This window comes from Camelus dromedarius, chromosome 12 (assembly GCF_036321535.1).
Source record: "Camelus dromedarius isolate mCamDro1 chromosome 12, mCamDro1.pat, whole genome shotgun sequence".
NCBI classification, from domain to species: Eukaryota; Metazoa; Chordata; class Mammalia; order Artiodactyla; family Camelidae; genus Camelus; species Camelus dromedarius.
The window spans coordinates 13,077,159-13,093,483 of record NC_087447.1 but is presented as its reverse complement, the minus strand read 5'-3'; the positions used below and the strand labels follow the sequence as shown (position 1 = coordinate 13,093,483).

General features: G+C 36.6%; 1 protein-coding gene across 1 annotated transcript; it reads left to right on the top strand.

Moving 5' to 3' along the window:
- The first annotated feature begins 4,994 nt into the window (after positions 1–4,994).
- Positions 4,995–5,939, top strand: LOC105094789 (olfactory receptor 5D16). Its single transcript, XM_010986884.2, has one exon. It carries the CDS (start codon positions 4,995–4,997, stop codon positions 5,937–5,939), a length of 945 nt encoding a protein of 314 aa, XP_010985186.1.
- Positions 5,940–16,325: the final 10,386 nt, after the last annotated feature.

The following is a 16,325-nucleotide window of genomic DNA, read 5'->3' as shown; positions in this document are numbered from 1 at the left end:
ACCTCACCATCAACCAATCAGAGAATCATGCACAAGCTGATCTCATGGCCCGGGACACTGGCTCTCTCCCCCGGCTTTTAAAAATGCTTTTCTGAAACCCTTTGGGGAGTTCAGGGTTTTAGAGCATGAGTCACCCTTTCTCCTTGTGTAGGGATCTTAAAATGCAATAAATGCTGCACCTTCCCTCATCGCAACCCTCTCAGTAGGTTGGCTTCTCTGCACGTGGGCAATCAGACTCAAGTTTGTTTCCATAACTAAGATGATACTTTTCTGGGAAGCTTGTTCCAAAAGGAATGTTTGGCATCAAAAATGAATTATCTTTGCAGTTGGTGACTTTGGTGATGAGACAGAATGGAAAAGGTAACTCAGAATTTCCGAAGTGGGTGAGGGAGAGGCGTATGTTACTGCCACGGAGACGCAGATAAAGTGTTAAACCCTTTCTGTGCTTTCCATCTTGATCAAATAAAATGATATTTTCCAAGCACACAAATCAGCAAGAAAAAGTGATAACCACATCCCACTGTGGCTCAAGCAGTAATTTTAAAAAAAGATGATTCATAGAAATTATGACTTTCAAAGAAGAATGACTTTGATCTGGAGGAGGCAGAAAAAGTCTAATGGAAGGGCTCATGCCTCAGCAGTGTTCTGTGAGCAGAGGAAACAAGGCTGATGAGATCTTGCATCAGTGTGCAGATCTGTGAGGTAGCATATCTCCATTAATAGAAAGAGATGTAAATACAGATATACATATGGAAACAGTGATATTTAGAGGATGAAATTTGTACAGAGAGTGGAGATAGATAAGTCTAGCAGAGAAAGCCTTGGAGGATACTTTTAGAAAGTGGGTAATGCACCTGTCAGTGTCTGTGAGTTGTTCGCATTTACAATCTGGAGACTGACTTGGTCATTGTAGCTTTCATGTATTTATTTTAATTTAGCTTATACTTATTTAACGTATTTATTTTTGTAATGGGGGATATATTCCCATGATCTACTTCTCTTCCCTCTTCCCTGTGAAAAATACCTAATACATATATACTTCTAGGCGTATTTTATACATATTCAAGCATGTATCTAAAGGAAGGCTGATTTACCATGTAAAGAGTTATTTTAGTGACAGTGTAGCAGATATAAGAGGGTGAATCTATAGACTTAAAGGCCATTTTGGAGCTTACAGAACAGTGCAAGTGTAAAATAACAAAAAAATATGATCTAAAGAAATGTCAGTGATGATAGAGAAGACAGAATGAATAGTTTTGTGGAAATGTGATGTTTTAGGGGCTACAGAGCCCTGGATGAAAGCTTTATAATAAAGTGGATGTAAAGATGAGCTCATGTTATGAACATTATACAATGTATTTGCTTATCAGGTATCCAGAATGTTTGCAATAATTTTAGAAACTCTAATATACCAGTTCTAGCCAGATGTAGCTGCTTCTGGGGACCAAATTCGCCTTTGTGGTCCTATCATCGACATACATGATGAGATGCTTTGCCAGTAACACCCGTGGTGGGACCATGACAAAGTAGCTGAGGTCCTGAGGGCAGGATCTTCCCACTCTTCAGTGTGGTTAGTGTAACCAGGAGCAGTTATGCCTTACAGAGGTCAAGAGCATAGTAGAAACTTAAGAAATAGTTGTTAAAAAAGAAATTCTGCATGATCTCACTAGCATGTGCAATCTAAAACTGTCAGACTCTTAGAAACAGAAAGCAGAATGGTGATTGTCGGGGCTGGGAGGAGGGGGAATGGAGAGACATTGGTCAAGGGGTAGAAAGTTTCAGTTACACAGAATGAATAAATTCTGAACATCAATGTACAACAGTGTCACTATAACAACACTGTATTGGGTTCGTGAAACTTGCTAAGAGGGTAGAACTTAAGTGTCCTCAACAGAAAACAAAAACAAATGAAAAGAAAAAGGTAACATGTGAAGTGATGGATGTTAAGTAGCTTGATTGTGGTGATTATGTCACAATGTATATGTATATCAGAACATCAAATTGTACACCTTAAATACATATAATTTTTATTTGTCAATTATACTCAATAAATCTAAAAAGCAATTCAGACAGAATAAACAATATACCAAAAAATTCAGCTGTGTAATAAAGATAATTTCTGCCCTGACTTGCATTATACAAAAAATGTTGGTGTCTATGGCAATGATCACGGAGCATGGAGAGAAGGAGGCGTTTGAACTTTTATTAATGTTCATATAAAATGTTTCTAAGGTTGCTATTTGCTTTCATTCAGATTTTCCAAGAAAACTGGATTACATCAGAGAACAATTATTAATTTTAATTGCTTGTTTTGAGGCCTTTGAAGAAGGCAGGCAATTTTCTCTAGGGTCCTGAAGCCAGTGGGAGTGGAAATAGACATAAATACGAATTCAGCCTCTCCCTCAAACCAGCGAGCCCTCCAGAGGCCAGAGAGGGGCTACCTTTTCCACCAGCAGGTTTGTTTTTTTTGTCTGAAAAAATATACATGTTCTTTATCGTGTAAGCTATCTAGAAGATACCTTGGGCTCAGTCATTGTGTCATGAGAAAAATCACTTTGGGCAAATTTTGAGCCACTGCAAACATTAAGTCTTTAGAAGAGGAAGCCCACACTTTCTACAGTTTTGTAGAAAGGGCCTGACTTAGCTAAGCTCCTTCATGGCTGTGTCCTCAACAAGTGTTTCCTGGGGGTGGGGGTGGGGGCAGAAGGACCCTGAGAGTTCTCAGGTGTATGTCTTTCTGCATCTGGAAAATTTTGGACAATAGGCAGGTATTTAAATAAAATTGAGTTAAAAGGAATAAAATGAACCTTCTGGAGAAATAGAATTAACAGGATGAGCTCTAAATAAGATTTCAAAGCATGGGGAAAAATATGGGCTCACAAGAGCGAAAAGAATAAAAGGGAAGAGATTATTAGAAGCTTTTTAGACACCATGTTTCCCAGATTCAAGGATAATGCAAATTGTTTAGTTCATTTAATAGCATCGTTTGGGAAATAAGAAACAGTTTTAAGTCAGACAGAAGAAACTTTAAAACCCTCCAGAATCAAGTAAATAAGACCGTAGCTCTCAACTACATGTATTTATTGACCTGCCTCCCCCACAGGGACATTTGACAATTTCCTGAGACACTTGATTGTCACAATGGAGGGACGAGGGGTGAGGGTGGTACTGCCATCTAGTGGACAGAGGCCAGAGATGCTGCTATACATGGTAAGATGCCCTGAGTGGTTAGTTCCCCATAAAAAGAATAATCCAGCACAAGGTATTGAGGTTGAGAGACTCTGAAAAATATCACTGATAAAGATTTTTATAATATTGAGAGCTGACTAGGAAGTACTGCCTTCTGATTGATCCTTAAATTCTTGGGTATCTGAACACATAGGGCCATCAAGGATGCTCAGTGTTGTATAGGACCATCACCTTTTAGAGATGGAATGGTGAAAACTGTCTGGTTCTAGGGTTGTAGAAACAGAGAGGACATTACCAGAAATATCAGCCTGAGAAAGAAGTCTTCATTATAAAGGAAGGTTTTATGACTGAAAGATTTCCTTGAATGTGTGACTTACAGGACTAACGGAAAGTTCCAAGTGGGGTATGTTGTTCACCGTAACATTCTGAATTCTTCCAGATATAGAGTTGCCAGATTGAGCAAACAAAAATACAGAATTTTAAGTTTAATTTGAACTCCTGATAAGCAATGAATAATTTTTTTTTGGTATCAGTGTCTCCGTATAATATTTGGGATATACTTATAGCAAAAATTCATTATCTGTGTGACAGTCAGATGTTCCTGTGCTTCCTGTCTAGGCACCCGTTTGAAAAGTCCCACCATTCTCTCTGTAGTAAGAACTCCTGTATCATAAATGTCTTCAGAGTGTGGAGAATCTTAATTCCATTCATTCTTTTGACAGGTAATAGAGGCACAGATTGAGTATTCTGGGTGTCTTAAGGAAAGAAAAGAGAAGGGCCTAGAAAAAGCAAGTGTCAGTGTTTAAGGGTTTTAACCAAACTTATTCCTCAACAGGGGTGTTTTTCTAACATCCATTCTCTATGCTTCATCTTGACACAGACCTTCAGAACATCTCTGTGCCCCTCAACGCATTCGATGCAGTAATTTTCATAGTTTCATAGTATAAAGTGTGTCTTTAAAGTGGCCAAAAGAATTAGCAAAACGAAGGCTGAAAATGTGATCTTTACAAAGTAAAAATGCTAATGTCTCAATCTGTACTGTGGATCGGAGCCTGGTGTGGAGAGAAGGGTACATGACTGGGAATGAAGGAATCTCGGTTCTAGTTGTCGGCTGATCACCCAGTATCTACGTTATTGGGCAAGTCATGGCTTCTTCAGATTTCTCTTTGCTCATCTGTAGAAAAAAGCAGTTCAATAGAGATTATTTATTTAAATATATAAACCAATGTTTACTTTGCTATCTGGCCTATTCAACCAAAAAGAAGTATGACAGTTAAAGTGCTAAACTGATAAAATACGGGTAGAAGTAAGTGTACAGATTACTCTTTCTTTATGTCACTAATATGCACATATTTTATATAGAAGTTAGTTATGATTATAGAAGTTATTTCAGATGCTTCCACTTTACATTAGTAACTTAGGACTTACTGAAAGTAATTTCATTTCGCAGAATTCATGAGGTTCAGTGAGATGAGAATGTCTTACATGAGGGTTTGATTACAGGTTGCCATTTAAATTGCTCAAGCTCATAATTATTACATTTGTATGCCTTTAACATTGTATTTCAGCACAGGAGCAGCATTTGTATAATGTTGAGAAAGTAAAATTAACTAGCAATTCTTTCCTGAAACTTTAGATATTCCAGCCTTCGACGCTGAACACCTACAAGGATTATAACATGGGTTTATTTTATCTCACTTTATATCCCTTCTAAACGGAGCATAGGTAAGCATGCTTCGTGTGTCAGTCACTCTCCGTAATATATTATTTCCAAGACTGATTTTCAGGTCCTACCATCAGGAAACATGTTTCTGGCCAAAAGAAATGTAACTGCTGGGACCACGTTCACCCTCTTGGGTTTCTCAGATTACCCAGAACTGCAGGTCCCCCTCTTCTTGGTATTTCTGGCCATCTACAGCTTCAGTGTGGTAGGGAATCTCGGCATGATTGTGATCATCAAAATTAACCCCAAACTGCACACCCCCATGTACTTTTTTCTCAGCCACCTCTCTTTTGTGGATTTCTGCTATTCCTCCATCATTGCTCCCAAGATGCTGGTGAACCTACTTGCAGAAGACAGAACCATTTCATTTTCAGGATGTATGGGGCAATTCTTTTTCTTTTGCACCTTTGTGGTGACTGAATTAATTCTATTTGCTGTGATGGCCTATGACCGCTTCGTGGCCATTTGCAACCCTCTGCTCTACACGGTCGCCATGTCCCAGAAGCTCTGCGCCATGCTGGTGGCGGTATCATATGCCTGGGGAGTGGCCTGCTCCTTGACACTCACATGTTCTGCTATCAGATTATCTTTTCGAGGTTTCAACACAATCAATCACTTCTTCTGTGAGCTCTCCTCCCTGCTCTCCCTCTCTTGTTCTGATCCGTATCTCAGCCAGTTGCTTCTTTTCACTGTTGCCACCTTTAACGAGGTGATTACACTGCTCATCATTCTCACGTCTTATGTGTTCATTGTTGCCACCACCCTGAAGATGCATTCAGCTGGTGGGCACCACAAAGTCTTCTCCACCTGTGCCTCCCACCTGACGGCTATCACCATCTTCCACGGCACCATCCTCTTCCTCTACTGTGTGCCCAACTCCAAAAACTCCAGGCACACAGTCAAAGTGGCGTCTGTCTTTTACACTGTGGTCATCCCCATGTTGAATCCCCTGATCTACAGTCTGAGAAATAAGGATGTCAAAGATACAGTCAGCAAAATAATGAAAATGAAATTGTTTCCATATTGAAGGCAGGTACTGGTAAATAGTTATTTCAGTTATTCCAGAACACTTTTCTGATTTTGAATGAAACATGTATCCAGAGTTCATTTTAAAAATCACTTTAGATTTTGAAAAACAGAGCCCATTTGCAATGGAAAAGATATGAGTTTTAGATCAGGAGACTGTATCTGGCTCTGACTGAATAAATCAGAGAAGACTGATTGTTCTGACTTGGTCTTTATCTACAAAAGTAATATAAAATGATTTAGTCCATACAATGGTTTGTAGAGCAAAAAAAAAAAAAAAAAAAAAAAGTAAGCAACACACCAGGCTCATTGTATATTTGTAGTAAATTCTAGTTCTGTTGTTCTTTCTTCCCTGATAACTAATAGGTGGTAAATGTTAAATACACTATTTTATATTTCAAATTTAGTAAATTAGATGAGAGGAAAAGATACATTCTCACTTTCAAGATCCTCATAAGCCAGTGATGTTAGTAAGTATCCCAACAGAGCTGGCAAGGAGACATTGCTCAGAGCCATTTGTGGACATTAGAGGTCTTGCCTGATAACTCCATGCATCTTGTCTTTGGCCTTGAAGGATAGGGAAGCTTTTAATAGAAAAAGAAGAGAAAGACACAGATCTTACCTCAGAGTAAAGAACATGAATGTTCAAGGCTCAGTGATTCTACAAATATTCTGAGCTACTATTTATGTCATCTGTGTACGAAATATCTTGTTAGGTGATTGAAGGAATGAAACTTTGCATGAGTTGTAGCTACTATTCTGAATTATTCTGGAAAAGAGTTTCAGTGTCAAGGATGAAAGGAATTACAAGAGGCTGGCTTGTGTGAGGGCTGAGAACAAAAAGGTAATTCGTTCATTTTATATGTTTCTGCTTCCTGTTTCTCACCTACCAATCAGCCTAAATATAATAAATTCATATGGCAGCTCGACCCAGGTTTTTAATCTCAGTTGTCGGTATCAGGACCCCCTAGAATCCCCTATAAAATAATTGAGTAGGTTTGTTATAAGAATTCAGAGTTAACTGCTTTCCTTGGACTTGAATGTTGCTTTAAACTAACTCTAATTTTTAAGTATAATCTATACATACAAATAATTAAACCTAGTTTGTTGTGTATAGTAGGGAGGATTAAATTTTCCTCTAATCACTGTTATATTTATTATGACAGCCTCATTGATACAAGAATCTAATTTGAAAATTTTATTACATTATATTTATCTATTCTTTCAGCTCTCCTATCATCAGTTTTGCTTAAATTACTTATAACACCTGTTTTCTGTTCTATGCTCTGTGTCTGAATGAAATTCCAAATATTGTGAGAAAAATATCGAAAGAAGAAATTATTGCTGTTTTGTGAAGGTAAAATGAAAACTGGAGAACAATTTTATATTACTTCACTGAAGTAATTTGAAATGGTTATACGGTTTCAAACTTACGATGATGAATTAATATAACCCTTTTTTTCTGGTTAACGTTTAGAAAAGTGGTGATAACCAACATTGTTTTACATAGTCACAAATAAACTGTCTTCTCCTACAGATTGTCACTTACTTGGTATTTAACTGAACTAGAACAACAGTGGATAAGCAGCAGGAAAGTTATATTGATCTTGATTGGAATCAGTGACGAGTAATCCGTTTTCAGAGAATAAATTTACATGTTTCTTTTCTATCTTAGCAAAGGATGATTAAATTTTTGTGAAGTGAGAGACAGAATCCCTTTACTTTTGTGTGTGTGTGTAGGGGGGGTAGGTAATTAGGTTTACTTATTCATTTTTAGAGGAGGAACTGGGGATTGAACCCAAGACCTCATGCATGCTAAGCGTGCAGTCTACCATTTGAGCTATGCCTTCCCCTCCTTTTACTTTTTATTCTGACAAAACGGAAATACATATTGCTTAAGCCCTCTGACCACGGTTTAAAGATTAATGGATTACATAATCAAGAGAATAATCTGATACTTCAATGTTAGCAAGAACTAACACTCGTCAATAAATACTGGTGTAAAAATTTATATGCTTCCACTATTTACCTTTAGATTTCAGAGTATCTTTGGTAACTTCTATATTTGCTATAAAGCATGATATTCATTTTGTTTTTACTCATGTGCCTCTAAAATGAATGAATTTTAAAAATCTATATATCTGTTAAAATTTTCAATTGACTTCTAAAATAACTTACCATAAATTTAATTGAAATGGAAAAATCTAATATCTAGTGCATACCATGGATGTCTTATGTCCATAATGATTAATTTGAAATATATAAGTTAACAGATTTCATATCATTTCTTTTACTCCTGAACTCATATTTAAGTTTACTTACTCTCCAGAATTGTATTCTTTACTAATCATAATAGCGTATCACTTTGGAACAAAAATATATGTAAATTGGCCTTTTCTTTTCTGTTTTAATAGAGCTCCATGTAATTTTTGTCTAGACTGAAATAGCATCATAACAATTATTGCTCTATTGTTCAATAATTTAATATATTACACATTTTTGTAAAATTTTTAAAGGTAAACTATAAAATGCCATTGAAAATTCATCTCTTAATGAAATTGGTTGGGTTAAATTTTATTTTTTCTTCATTTCAATTAGTAAAATTATCCATGGATTAATATTTTTATTGCTATGATTATAGCAATAGTTCAATTTGATCACATTATTTTTAGAAAAGCATGGGAAAACAATTGTGACTTTTTGTAAAAAAAAAAAAACAATTGTCACTCAATATTTTTTAACATCACACACATTAAGTCAAAAATCTCATCAGCCTTTATCATCAATAATTATTCTAATAATTTAAAAAATATAATTACATTCATTCTGTTTGTTGTTTAAATTACATCTGGTAATCTTATTCTCAAGTGAAATTATTATGCAGTCTTTGGAAGAATTCACTTTCTTAGTTTCTGAGAAGCTTATTAAAAAAAGGTTTAATTGGCAAGTTTAAAAATGTATTGTGATATCACTCAGGCAAATCTCTTTAAACCAACATCATCATTCTTCTGGCTACATGTAGGAAGTAGCAGACTAGAAAAATATTTGCTCCCAATATTACAGCACAAAAAAGCTAGATATTCTGCAAACTTGAAACTTTTCTAGAACCCACTGTAGCTGAGGTCACTGGGAAACCAATTAACACAAGCCTACTGACCAGTAATGGCATTGCATCTCATCACTAGAGGACGGGGGAGAGGCAAGAGAAAGGCTCTCTCTGGGGCACACATATGAAGGGAAGATTGAAACTCATGGTGGATGAGACATTGAGAATATCTGGTATACCAACCTCCTGGTCTAAAAATAAGGTAGCACTAGAAGAATTGGTAGCTTGTGGTTCATGGAGAAAGTCACTGCATCAGCAAACTGAAGCCCGGCTCAGCTTCCATACTTGATGTCAAGCAGATTGGGTTAATTTCCAGGTGAAATTACATTTATTGCAATCTCTGTTGTCTTGCAAATAATATCAATTCTTAAGTGTTAAAAGTGGAGGGAAAAATGAAAACACTTAAAACCTGGGTAACAATATTATAGTAAAGACAACTATAATTTCAGACCTAGAAGTAAAAGAGAAAGGAGATCAGGGCAGAGGAAAAATGTGCTAAGATAATGGCTGAGAATTATTCTGAAACTAAAAGCCAGCAAACTCAGATCCAAGAAGCTCAGAGGACACCAAGTAGAATGGACACACACACAGACACACACACCACAAATAGACACACACACATAACATACACACACCTCAGAAGAAAATAAAGTAAAAGAGAAAATACTGAATGCAAAACAATTACACGCTGAGTAGGGCTTTCCAACCACAGTACTACTGGCATTTTGCACTGGGTAATATTTGTTGTAGGACATGATGCTATACTTGTGGGCTGTTTAGCAGCATCCGTAGTGTCTATACACTGGATGCTGCCAGCAGCCCTCCCTTGCAGTTGTGATAATCAAAAATATTCCACGCATTGCCTAAAGTCCTGGTTGTGTGTATAGGTGTGTGTGTTTGTGTGTGTGTATTGAAGGAGGTGGAACTGGGTACAAAACCATCTCTACTTCAGAACAACTGATCTCAAGGGAAAAAGGTAACCACTCAGCAGAAAACATGCAAGTCAGAAAAAATGGATAGAAAATTGAAATCTTAAACAAACCAGTCACCCCAGAATTGTATACAAATAAAAATATCTTTCAAAATGAAAGACTAAACAACCTTTTTGAGATTGAAATAAAAACCAAGAGAATTTATTACCTGCAGGCATGCACGACCAGAAATCTTAAAATAAGTTACTCAGAGAGAAGGAAAATACTACTGAAGAGAAAATTGAAGGTTTCATGAAGAGATAAATGAGTAATTGAATAATGAGTAAATCTGTTCATTTTTAAAATTTTTAATTTTCCTAAAACACAGCAGACTGAAGGCCAAAAAAAAAAAAAAGAATAACATTAGCAATGAAATAGCTTTTATAGAGTCTGTAAAAGTAGAACAGATAATAAAAGCAAGATGAATAAGCGAGGACTTAGAAGCTGACAATTTATGGCCCACAGAAGACCTTTAATTTATGAGATAAGTTTATTGTAAACTCCCGGAAAGCCATTACAATTTTTCAAAGTAGTAAAAATGATACATCAATAGATGAGGCAAAATAAATAGAATCACAAAAATATTTCAAAATAAGACAGAAAAAAAAGAAATGAAAGAAAGAAAGGGTAGATTAAACAAATAGAGATAATATATCAAGACAGTAGATTATATTCAATGGTATAAATAATTACATTGACTATAAATAGTATAGATGTACTAGGGAGAACAAATCTGACTCCACATTGGATCCATTTCTTTTACTTTAAACTTTGTATTCTGCTGCTTTGGCTACAAGTTAATCACTAAGGGATGTTGCCTGTAGCCTACAGAATACATAATTGTCCTTCTCTGGGAACCCTGTTTTCCGTGCGTGGGCATTAAGCTAAAATACCTTTGTTTAGCACACAGGAAACATCCTGACCAGGCCCACCTGTGAATGGCTGCAGGAAAGAAGAAGTTAACACATGCCCTCTGGAGTCTGGCCAGAACCAGGAAATATTTGCAGCAATTTATTGCCTTTTTTACTTAACCCCCATATCTCCCCATCTTTGTTCTATAAAAGAAACTAGCATCCTAACCAGGACAAGATGGTTCTTTGGGACACTAGGTCACCATCTACTTGTTCTGCTGACTTTCTGAATAAAGTCGCTATTCCTTGCCCCAGCAAGTCATCTCTTGGTTTAATAGCCTGTCACAGGGAAAGCAGTAAGTACCAGCTTGGACTCAGTAACATAGACACAGCAACTTAAAGATGGAGATCATCACTTTGGACATAAAACAATATTCTGTGCTTTGTAAAGAAATCTTCTTAAATTATAAAGACATATTGAGATAAACATAAAAGGATACAAAATATCACATGCATGGATATATTAATATAAAACAAAGTAGACTTTAGAGCAAGAAAGATTAGTAAGCATAAAGAAACCATAAAATGTTGAAATTATGGATTTACTATAAACTAGTTTCTTACTATCAGTCTAGGACTTAAGGAAGGGGATTTTCCAAGTTGCTTTTTCTGTTTTAACTCTGAGGTAGGCAAATAACTCAAGTTTTGTTGTTTTTATTGTTCTTTGTCTTTGTCTTCGTTTTGTTTTGCTTTATTTTTTGGTAAGGCAATGAGAAAGAATGTGACTTCCGGAGAGTGATGTGTTTCCAATTCTTTAAAATTAAACATATGGAGCACATACCAGGTAACGTTTCAAGTACAGAATCTCCTGACTCAATTTCATTGCTGTGTATATGAAGGCACACATAATCCTCCTGCTGACCAGGAAGGAGAGCAGAGGATAAAATTCCTCAGTTTCCATTTGCTTTTTCCTTAAGGAGATGTCTAAAGGGTTGATCCCACTTACCTAGAATATACAGTGATCAATTAAACCCCTCTCCAAATTTATAAAATTTCTGCAGATTCTTTATATCATTTCTTGCCACTTTCCATTATTGGCTAATTAACTGCAAGACAGTTTTGTGAGAGATTCCAAAGAGAGATATTAGAATTAAGAGGTAAAACAGAGTCAACATGGGAGAACAAAGGAAAACCCAAAGTATAAAACTACAATTTTGACAACGAAAGAATCATAGACAAGGGAGAGAAAATAATTTAAAATTTCTATATGTAGAATAAGATCCCAAATTTCTGTTTTGAAAAAGACCATAAGGGATTAAAAAGTAAATAGCTACCACAAACTATAGCAGCCTGCTTACTCAGGTTACTAATGGGCTCTCCACATCAGAATATGAAGTCCCGATCCTAAGAGCATATTTTCAAATAAACATTGTGCAAATTAAGTTTATACCATCATATAACAAACTCCACGGAGTAATCAAAGCAATAATTATATTTGCCATTTGTTTAATCTTCTGTCATTAAGGCTGACAAACTCAAGTGTCTTTGGGAGCCAAGTGGATAATTTGAAGGAGTGAAGCCAGTCGAGTGGAGGTGGGGCTACTGGCAAAGTGAATGATCTGCCCCAAGTTATTCCAATTCTATACTTCCTCCCTAAATAAATCATCTATTCTCATGCCTTAAATACCATCTACATATTGTGGATTCCCGAATTTTTATTACATCCTGAGATCCATCCTCTGAGTTCCAAACTTTCACATTCTCCTGACTAGTTTATACCTCTAGCTAAATATTTATCAGTCACATCAATCATGTAACTTGCCCAGTGCTAGGCTCTTTATTACTTCTCCACCAATCCTGGCTTTACTGTCCAATATTTTCCATATAAATAAAACCAGAAGTCAAAGGCACTGGGTCCTCCCTTTTCTCAAACTCCCTGTCTAAATTCATCTGATGAGCAGGATTAGACCAACCTGAAGAGCTGACCTCACCCATGGCCCCGCAGAGAACTGGACCAAATCAGCTAAATAAATCTCACAAACTATCAAAGTCAACCTTAGGGAGCCAGGTGGCTTTATCCATAAGTTTCAAATGTTTTAAATAGAGTGAATTTCCCATATTATCCAGGAGACTTTGTATTTTAAGATGAAGTTAAGAGAAGCATCTTTCACCTTTGGTCCTCCAACAAGAACAGGGTTTCTTGACCTTAGCACTAGTGACATTTTGGGCTAGAAAATTCTGTGCTGTGAGAGTCCGTTCTGCACATTATAGAATGTTTAGCAGCAACCTTGGCCTCTGCGCATTAGATGACAGCACCATTGCCAAACACATCTGTGACAAGCAAAAATGTCTCCGGACATTGTCACATCTGCCCTGGAAGGCAAAGTCACCGCAGCCAGAAACCACTAGACTAGACAGCATCAACACACCAGAGCTCTAGTCTCCTCGGAAAAGCCTTCAGTGCCGCGCTTCCCTGTAACTGAGAGACTTCTCAGCTACCCGGGCTCATAGTTTTTCCAGTTACCAGTTTGATCTCTCTCCAGAATCCGCACTGTCCCTTCAGAGACTGCGGGCTCTGGGACTTCAAGGACACAGAATTACTTCAGCGTGCGTAAGTATTGACCCCTATGTCCTGCTAGACACAGGCATACTTTTTGTATGGAAAGACTCATTGCTTTGTTTTAGCAAAAAGGAAGTCAATTTAGTCTTCAGCTTCACAAAACAAACAAACAAAAATAAAAACCTTTAAATATCAGGTTCTCTTTCCCGTCCCAAGTTATCTCACAGGTAACACCCCAGGTGTCTGAGAACAATGGAGGAGAACACTGAGTTCTCCTCAAACATATCTGAAAAAAAAAAAACACAGAAAGGTGTCTTGTATTTCTTTAAGAGGCTTTGCTTTACATGTATAATCTGGCCACTCCCTTACTTGCAAATTATAGGGGTTAATATGTATTTCTCATTTTCTTACCAATAGTGTCTTGATTTTCTGGTGGGGACTCAGCCTCCCCTATTGTTAGTGGGTCCCTGTGTTTGTACCCAATGGCATTTGGGGAAGTGTTCGTGGCCAGTCACCAAAAGATCCAGGGATTGGCTTCTGAGGACACAGGTGAGCTAGTGACTTAAGTGGGGTTTTGCTGGAATTATTGGAAAAGAAGAGTTTCTTTCTGCTAAGGTTAATCCTCTGGGCAGAAAGAAGGTCAAAACTGCTCAGAGCTCTCTTTGTCAAGATATACATGTTTTTTCCCCATATATATGTATTTTTTTTTTCATTAGGCAACATCTCTCTAAATCTATTTCAAGTCTCTAATCATGCCATGGACTTTCCAAACTCTATTCGATTCCTTATTTTTTTTTTTCCCCTCTATCATCTCTCAGTCATTATTCTGTATTTGACAAAATTCTTCATGCCAAGTTCAACTTATCCTCCTTTTCTCTGTTTTGCACCTAGAGCACTGCCTGGCTCACGTTCATAGAGGAAACATTCTTATTGAATTAAGACTCTCAGATTCTGGCCATGGATGGCCAAAATTCCATTTGAATATAATGCACCTATAGCACATATTTGAGTCATTAACTTCATTTGTAATTGATTTTCCACCTACATGTTGACTTAAAGATCTAATTCTCAACACCTAGACAGATACATTTTTGCTTCTTTCCAGTTTATTCCACTATCTTATCACGTAGAACATTCTATTAATTGTTTGATAATTTGCTTTGAGCAGGATAAATCAAATTAGATAGCAAATATTACAATCCAATTTTATATATAATAATCCACTATTTTGAGATCCACAATGTATTTTTCCTTGAGCTATTCTTAAGATGCAGAAAAACACATTAAATTATTTCCTTTGGTGCTTAACCAACACGTAGGTAGAACTGCAATTACTCACGTAAATTTTCCCACTGGGATTTGGATATCAGAGAGTGTGTTCCTGGGATCCGATGTGAGATCAGAAAGCTAATCTCAAAAGCCTCAAAGCAAAATATAAAACGCCTTGCATTATGTTCAGGAACTACAGCTTTCCTAAGGGAGGCACAAATTTCTTCTATAAACACAGAAGGCATGCTCAAATGGATTATAAAACATCTTGCAATGAATCAATTTTTTAAAGTGTCAAAACTGATTTTTCCAGTGGAAAATGAACGGATGCTGATGACAGCATTGTAAGAAGGTAAATGAAAAAGATAGTGATCTGGTAAGTGTTCTTACCTTAATCCTAGACTTCTCATACAGCTGTATTATGCTTATTAATACTGAATGTATAAAACATTTAATAAAAACATCTAATTGTATTAAGAACCTGGAAAGAATTGAGGAAAAGGTAGAGGTTAAGATTTTGGTCATGCTGTTAGATCATGTTCTGAGATGGAGAATATGAGATGAAATGAAAATATATTCAAATCTGAATGTATTTAAATGCTGAACCTGTTGGAGCTGGGTGTAATTAATTTTTTGAAAAATGACATATATGTATACATAACATATATACACATACATGTATAACTTAATTATGACTTTCATATACATATAAAGTGTACATGTGTAAAAGATTTTACTTATTTTATTGATTAGGATGTTATAAATATTACAAAAGATCATTTGTAGATGAATTTGATAAATATGTAAGCAGCAGGATTTCTCTAGTTGTGTCCTATAGCCTGGATTCCAGATAAAATAATGGATGGATTGACTCAGAATGACTGTGTCGCCAGTGTTAGAACAGTGAATGAACAAGATGGTGAAGCTAGTGAGCTGTGGGAAGACACTCATTTGACATGTAATTTGATGAGAAAGGCACAGCCATTCCCATATGATAGATGATGAAACTGAACTCAGTGACCATGTGGCTGGCCCAAGCTTTCATGACTACTGAGTGGCACGGCTGGGAGGCAGCTCCTTAAAGAACTAACTCCGAGTCTTTCCTCTTTCTATCAGTGGATTTCAAGCAACTCTAAGAAGTTCCTTTTATCCTCTGAGGCAAAGCCACATCTCAAGGTGAGAAATATAGAATATCCGTAGCTCTATCTATACAAGGCTTCACCTGGAATGGCCATGCTTTTATTAGTAAACTTAAAAACAAAAACAAAACAAAAACCACAAAGGGGAACAGAGACTAGTTGCTCAGAGTTCGCTATACACCAATGTGGCGAACCGCCATCACCTGACATTGGTGAATGTGGAGAGGGTCAAAGTCAGTAAGAGTGAAGCCCAGCATTGGAGTTCACCTGCTGGTTTGATGGTGCATCAGTCAATGTAGAAAATAGCTTCAAGGAATAGAAGTAAGTAATTATCAATTTTATTCAAAAAAATTGAAATTCTACGTATTATATTATACTTTAGATGTGCCTAGGTGCTATCAGGATGCCCCAGTGGACTGAGAATTACTCTTCTAATTATCTTAACCATGTTGATGTTGAGGTTATTGTCCATACTGGCGTCATCACTCTGT